The sequence below is a fragment of the Parasteatoda tepidariorum genome, chromosome 8, assembly GCF_043381705.1.
Source record: "Parasteatoda tepidariorum isolate YZ-2023 chromosome 8, CAS_Ptep_4.0, whole genome shotgun sequence".
Lineage (NCBI taxonomy): Eukaryota > Metazoa > Arthropoda > Arachnida > Araneae > Theridiidae > Parasteatoda > Parasteatoda tepidariorum.
Genome location: NC_092211.1, coordinates 41181498 through 41189537, shown reverse-complemented (window position 1 = coordinate 41189537; position 8040 = coordinate 41181498). Strand labels below are relative to the sequence as shown.

At 27.2% G+C, this 8040-nt stretch overlaps 2 protein-coding genes across 3 annotated transcripts in view; one reads left to right on the top strand and one right to left on the bottom strand.

The window, feature by feature from the left end:
• Positions 1-2403, bottom strand: part of LOC107456267 (chromatin assembly factor 1 p55 subunit) — a 17610-nt gene extending 15207 nt beyond the window's left edge. Inside the window, exon 1 of the mRNA XM_043055563.2 lies at positions 2255-2403. Within this exon, the coding sequence (XP_042911497.1) occupies positions 2255-2273 (19 nt within the window). The 5' untranslated portion in view covers positions 2274-2403. The remainder of the gene's footprint in view (positions 1-2254) is intronic.
• A 314-nt stretch (positions 2404-2717) lies between these two features.
• The window catches only part of LOC107456262 (RALBP1 associated Eps domain containing), a 29548-nt gene continuing 24225 nt past the window's right edge, over positions 2718-8040 (top strand). The window contains exons 1-2 of one of the 2 annotated variants that reach the window (XM_043055548.2): positions 2718-2854; positions 5399-5452. In XM_043055548.2, coding sequence (XP_042911482.1) covers positions 5440-5452 — 13 coding nt within the window. In that variant the 5' untranslated portion in view covers positions 2718-2854; positions 5399-5439. The remainder of the gene's footprint in view (positions 2855-5398; positions 5453-8040) is intronic. The other variant, XM_043055557.2, reaches the window with a different exon arrangement.

The following is an 8040-nucleotide window of genomic DNA, read 5'->3' as shown; positions in this document are numbered from 1 at the left end:
TCCACCAATAAAATATGATGTAGATTTTAATTCACGCTTTTTCATTCAAAAGGTAGAATTTTAATTAACATTATTTGTATTATTTTTTGAAAAATATTCATGTTTATTAATTACTTTCTACAGCTATGCAAGTCTATATTAAGACAGCATTAAATGTTTACTTTAATCTGTACTTTCAATCTCAAGAATCAAAACATTTTTAAAAATGTCATTTCAAATGTGTTGGAATTTAACACACACCAAAAAAGTAATTTCATTAACTAAAATTAATTAATGCAGCAATTTATTTAAATTAAATTTTAATACTAAGAAAAGAAAATAATAAAAGTATCAAAAATTTAAAACACTGTTTTTTGACTTTTAAAATCAATATATATAGATAAAATAATTTTTTGGATTTAAATCAATGATTTTTTTAAAAAAATCATTTGATTTAAATCATGATTTAAATCAACAAACCCGCCGCCAATACGATGCAACCAATGCCAAACTGAATATCGTCGCTGGCAACCTATTGTCTCCACATTTTCAAAACAAGTCATGGCCATTTTTTCTGTCACGTCTTTTTCTTAATACAAAAAATTTACGCAAAAAAAAAAAAGATTAAAATTTGGGATTTGCCCAAAACACAGGAAGAAGCGATCAGATTCTTTAAAGAGAAAGGCATTTTGGCTGAAATAGAAACTTTAGATAAGAATCATGAAATGAAAATTGTATATCGGAGATGAAACTCAATGGTGCTGCAACCTTTCATCTTGTGGCTGCAATAGAAGTATCCATAAAGGGACATGGTTTCAGTCAACGAAAATGAGCTTTTAAGAGTGTGTGCGGTTTATTTATTGTTGCAGCGAAGAATTAACTTCAGTTAAATGGTGTGAAAAGTAGTTGGGAATCAGTCACGGAATAATTATAGATTGGAATAACTTCAGGCTTAAAGTTTGTGTGAATTCTTTGCTTAGATGTGAACAACGGGAAGTAGGTAAACCTGGCATGATCGTCGAAGTGGACGAAAACTCGTTTATGAAGCGAAAAAACAATGCGAGATAGATGCTACCACAACAATGGATCTTCGGTGGAGTTCGCCGGGAAACAAACTAAGGTTTCCTTGTGGATGTGCCAAACCAATCCTCTAACACTTTCAAGGCAATTAAGGAAAATATCGAAAAAGAAAATATAATATATTCCGAATCATGGAAAACATACTGCACTAATAAGCTGGAAGAAGACAGTTTCAAACATTTCAAAGTGAACCATAAACACAACTTTGTATATCCGGAAACTGGAACACCTACACAAAAAATAGAGAGACTGTGAGCCAGAGCGAAATAAGAAACACAGAGGAACGAAATGCCATCATCTTGAAAGTTATCTTGCGTAATTTATGTGGAGAAGGCAAACGGGAGCCCCATTTGAAAAAGTTTTAAGCGATATTAAAATGTTTATGGTTCCGAAGTAAAAAAAAAATTGAACCATTTATTAACTGTTTTATTATGTGTATGCTGTGTGTTGCAGACAATAAAGTCTGCTTGGTGAGATTTGCGCCGGTATAATGGAAAAGTACTTGCAATTCTTCCCAGGATATAGCTTGTAGCTACATGCTCTTTTTTAAAAAAAGATGTCATGCAAGTTTAAAACCCATTTGGCACCAACAGAAAAGAATGTAGAAACATTCATTTTGAATTCATCATATAATTAATTCATAATATTGAAAGATTAGTCAAGTAAGGAAATCAATTGGAATGTATACATATATTTGTGGTGTTCTATCACATAACTGAATGGATATGCACTTAATTAAGAAATAAATTGGAAGGTTATTATGAATCTAATGAACGATTTGATAACAAACTATACTTACAATATATAAGTACTTAAAATAACTTACTAACACGTTTTTAATATTTACTCTGAGCTTTTTCACATCATGACACCACACAATTATTATACAGATTGAAACTTTGGTGTTACACAACAGGTCAAGATTGACCAATAAGCAAATAACAAAAAAAATTCTAAATAAAATATTACACACACCAAACCAAATATTATATGGACATTTGTTTTTAGTTTACGGTGATAAGGTCCTGACAAAATCTTAACTAAGAACTGTGGCAAAAATAATTTCATAGCAATGAAAACAGAGTTTAACCCTAAGTTTTTTAAATAAATATGTACTAGTAATCAAACATAAAACAGAACATGTTATGCAAAATTCAAAAACTATGAGCTAAAATATAAATATTTCATTCATTACCGGCGTCTTTGTCAGTCATTTTAATTAATAATTTTCTTTAAATTTAAAACTTCAACGCAACAAACATTAGCGTTTTTTAAAAGATTTAACCAATACAAAACTTTGGCGCTTTGTAGAGGGCGTTAAATTCGCGCTTTAATTTTTTTTTTTTTTTCGTTCACTTGTGAAATATTTATAAATTCTGAAGTCATTTATATTGATAAACTACATTTTCATTAAATTTTTAAATGAAATAAAATTTTGAAACACTTAACTTTTCATTAAAGTCATCATGCGCAATTGATTACGAANATTTTTTTTTTTTTTTTTTTCGTTCACTTGTCAAATATTTATAAATTCTGAGGGCATTTATATTGATAAACTACATTTTCATTAAATTTTTTAATGAAATAAAATTTTGAAACACTTAACTTTTCATTAAAGTCATCATGCGCAATTGATTACAAAAAAATTAATTGTAATCGCTGACGTCATTTTTCTCTTTCAAACATGGCAGGTTTTGATGTCAAAAGTGTGTTTTCTTCTGAAGTCTTATGACTCATTACGATTTCTGTGCACCTAATTATCGTGATTTTCGGTTTATCAGTGTTGACATTTCAGGTATTTTCTTACTAACTGTACGAAGAGAGTACTGAGAACTCTTCTTTGATTTTAATGATTATAAGACTCTTACGGATGAAATCTAAAGTCATATATTTAATATTTACAATCGTAAAATATTTTTAAAATGTTTATGTATATAATGGATTGTTCTATGCTCTGTTTTGCAAATTAATAAAACGTATGATTTTAGAAATTATTAATATTTGAGACCAAAGCTCGGCGATTACTGATGTTTTCTTCATAAACATAAAAAAAACATTATCAAGACTTGAAATTAATTTGTAATGTTTGATTTTATCATTGTGGTACATAAATATTAGATTTCGTTTACATTGCTAGAAAAATAATTAAATACGTACCATCGAACTTTAAATAACAAAAATATGTCATATCACACTTTTTTTACACACTAAATCATAAACTATCATGGTACATACATATGGGGAATAAATTGATGATAAAAATATTATTTGTTAGCATTCTGTGTTGCTCTATATTCTGATTAATCCTAAATATGCTCTTTAAATGATAGGAAGCTGTAATATAAAATAATGAGGAAAACTTATTATTAAAACATTCTTTCCAAGGAAGTAGAAGAAAACATTTATCATTGAACATTAATTTATTGTTTTAAAAGCAATAAAAATCTATTTCTAAACAGTCTTAAAATCAATGTTTTTTTTCTTCTTTTGCATAAGATGAAATAGTTACAGTTTTAGATAGAAAAAAACAAGCCATATAAGAACCAAGCTGTGGCAATTAGCTGAGAAAGTATTTAAAGCAGGTGCAAATATTGAAATATACCCTATTTTGGGTGTAATTGCTCTGAAGAAACATTTGCTGAAAATAAAACTATGACTAATGTCTAAATTTATTTAATTAACTATAAAACTAAATTATTTTTTTCTTCATAGAATTTAAATATGGAAATATACCCTATTTTGGGTGTAATTGCTCTGAAGAAACATTTGCTGAAAATAAAACTATGACTAATATCTAAATTTATTTAATTAACTATAAAACTAAATTATTTTTTTCTTCATAGAATTTAAATAGTGGAATTATAAGGGAATGTTTCTTTCACCTAAAATGGTAAAACACATTTTTAAAATTGCCAAAGGAAAAGTCAGAATTTCATTTTGAAAAAAAAAAATGTTAGATATTGATGTATAAAATTTTAAATACAAGAACAAAAAGAAATGACATGAAAAATTATGTGTGTATCATTTCAGATGTTAAGACTACAATATACTTAATTTAAAATGTAATATTAAATTTTAAAAAAATGTTGAATCTATGTAAAAAAAAACTATTGTTAAAGTACATTAATGGAATTTAAATTTCTTTCCTACATATATAGAGTATGATTTAATAATCTATATGATCTTAAGCTGTCATCATTTGCTCTAGGTTCCCCTTATCAATTTGTTTTTTTTTTTAAAGTTATGAATGAATTTTTTAAATTCAAAAGTTACTTTTAAGAATCGTAAATGACTTTTTAAAATTGTTTACTATTTAGGGAGTAAATGTATCCAAAAAGCCAAGGAAACTAAACAAAATATTATAAATCTTTGAATATAGATTAGCAATCTCACGCAAAAAACAACTAAGCGTAATTTCCAGCAGTGGTGGATATATATTGTGCCATTTTAGTGATTCCACTACACTTTGGTTCTGAATTTTAGGGTCGTTTTTTGCTAAAAACCAGTCCTATTCAAAATAACATAAATCTCTGCTTTAAAGATTTACATAAAATAAATATTTTATGATGAGAAAAAAAGTGTGACTTGTTATTAATTTAACAATAATAATTCTAACAAAAAATTGAAGCCAAAATATCTATAACAATTTGACTCAAAATTATTTTAATTTTAATATGCTCTTAATATCGCAGAAAATTTTTTTATTTTTTTTAATAGTAAGTTTAATTTTGCATGTGTATTCACCTACAATTTTATACTGTCATTATTTTTGCGATAGACAATTATATGTCCCAGGGATGCTTCATATCTTTTCCGTGTCCCCCTTATGATTTTTGACAATTTTTAATAACTATAGCTCATAAAGAGAGTCGCTGGTTGTAATTTGCTTTTTTGCCCCATTTAAATCAGAATCTTTCAAAAGCCAACATTCTCTTTTTTTTTTTATTTGTTTATTTTTATAAAGATTCAAATCGAAAGCAATGTTTGTAATTTCATGGAAACTAAACTTGTTTATGCTATCTTCTATGCCATAATATACTGACTTCTATTCATGTTAGAACCCTGCTTCTTATATGGTCAGGGTTGGCAGGTTTTTGACATGTGACAGTTTTNTCGAAAACAATGTTTGTAATTTCATAGAAACTGAAGTTGTTTATGCTATATTCTATGCCATAATATACTAATTTCTATTCATGTTAGAACCCTGCTTATATGGTATATAAATTTCATTAAGTTAAATATTATCTTTTGCTTTCATATATTATATCTTCTTGATATTCTAACTTTCTATGTATAGCATTTTTTATAGTAACTAATTTTCTCATTTTTACTTTTTTAGAGATTTATGGAAAATAGAAATTTTATTTTTACAAGTAAAAGATGACTGATGTTTGTAAGTATGAATTGATACACAATTTATTTGTAGTATGCATTTTGTAATATCAATAAAGGTTTTTCAAAAACAAATTATATGTCGAAATTAGTTTAGTTTTTAATGATATTTTTTATTTAACCAATCAAATGTTTTTACCATACAAATAAATGCTGAGGGTACTAAATTTATCATATTTGTTTTTAAAAATAACATTTGAATAATTAAAGTATGTTAACTAGGATATGTTGTTGCAAGCCCCTGTTGCAGAATTTTTCGAGCTATCTGCGACAAAACTCTCTAGAACTAATATCTTTCTGCAAGATACTTTTAATAATAACAAACGTATATGTTACTAATTTAAAATTAAAAAAACGCCGTGTTTACAGCAACAGAAAAAAACTAATTTTTTTAAACTGAATATGTAATAATTTTTTATTCTAATATTATGGGTGAAATTCTTCCATTTTGTTGGGGGGGGAGGTAACGTAAAAGTAATTTTTTCCCTCACATTTTGTAAATAATCATCATGATAAAAAAAATAATTGATCATGAATTCTGTAGAAAATTGCTGAAAAAAATATTTATGACGAAATCACTTGAATCTGATATCTCAAATACGTGTTTCGTCTAGAGATTAGGTTGATATAATAAATAATATCGTATAAAAAATATTGTATTTAAAAGCTATGGAGAAATCAATAGCAATAACTGCCAAAAATTCGATAGAATTATTGCCTTAAAAAGTAATTACTCAAATGCACGATTCGAATTTTCCATATTGTTTGGCACATATCGGGATATTTAAAAGCCACCTGAAAATCAATATCAATAACTGCCGAAAATACAATCAAAACATTACATTGATTTAGGATACTATCGGCGTAAATTGAGATCGTTCAAAAGTGACTATCTAAATGCATGATTCANTTTCTCTCATTTCTTTCTGTTGCACTGATGAAAGTTGCCCTTTGAGCATCCGAAACAGCTGTCTGCATTTATAAATATTTTTGTGCTCTTAAACGTTGCTTACCTTAGTTTGTATTTTGGCACAAAGGTCGCCCACTTGTGTATTCATATATGTTACTAATTTAAAGTAACAAAAGTGCTGTGCTTACAGCAACAAAAAAAATTTTTTTTTTTAAACTGAAGATGTAATAATTCTTTATTCTAATATTATGGGTGAAATTCTCCCATTTTGTGGCAGGGGGGGGGGAGTAACGCAAAAATAATTTTTTTCCTCACATTTTGTAAAAAATCATCACAATAAAAAAATAATTGCTCATGAAATCCATAGAAAATTGCAGAAAAAAATATTGATGATGAAATCACATTAATCTGACTCCTCAAATGCATGTTTCATTTCGAGATTAGGTTGATGAAATAATAAGGTTGATAAATAATATTGTATAAAACATATTGGATTTAAAAAAGCTATAGAGAAATCAATAGCAATAACTGCCAAAAATTCGATAGAATAATTGCCTTAAAAAGTAATTATTCAAATGCACGATTCGAATTTTCCATATTGTTTGGCACATATCGGGATACTTAAAAGCCACCTGAAAATCAATATCAATAACTGCCGAAAATACAATCAAAACATTACATTGATTTAGGATACTATCGGCGTAAATTGAGATCGTTCAAAAGTGACTATCTAAATGCATGATTCAAATATTATGTGTAAATTTCTGTAGAAAAGAAAAGTAATTAATTTTTTAAAAACTTTTTAGAAGAAAAATCTCTCTGCAAGAACTCTAACGTTCTGCAACAATGTTGCTGTGTTGCTGCAATTCTGCCACGGGGTTGCAAGGTATCTGGGAGATTGATACCAAGTTGAGCTTTGTATTAAAATAGTTCACAAGTTACTATCAACTTGTTAGCTAACATTAGCCTAACTTTATATTTAAGTAAACATTTTAAAATAATGTTGATGCTGTGGGTGCATTTCTAAAATGGGTTTATTGGAAATCCTCCAATTGCACCAATTTATAAGATGTTATATGTATGGCTTTGATTATTTAAAAAATTTGATAGAACAACTTTTTTTATGTTAGTAATTTTCTTTTAAGGCAAATACTCTTGTTTTATTGATTATTGCCCCAATGATGTAGACATATAGTGTTTTTGTTTACTCGCATTGTGTCAAATAAGCCAAAAATCTTAGAGGGAGTGGAAAAAATCCACTATTAAGCATTCTCTGGGATGTGTATTTTTCTAATGCATAAGAAATAATAGCGATTAGGAAAAATTTTTGTTGAACTCTAAGTATACAAATAAATAAAAATTGTTTTTCTTTTTATTAGTAGCTAAGCAGGAAGATTAAGTATAATTCTCAATAGCATATGACTTGTTGCTTGATCCACATATGTTTGACTAAGCCTAATTAATAGCTTTGATAGTTCAAATATAATTTTTTTCTTGTTTTGAAATTTTTTATTTTGTCAATCGTTAGGAAGAATAATTATGAATGTGAATATTAATAGAATGATGAAGAGGTAATGAATTTTTTATTTTAAATTAGAATCCGTTTTTATTAAAAAGGACCCGTAGTTTCTAATGTTTAGCGGAATCACTGAACATATATGCAATGTAATGATTTGATT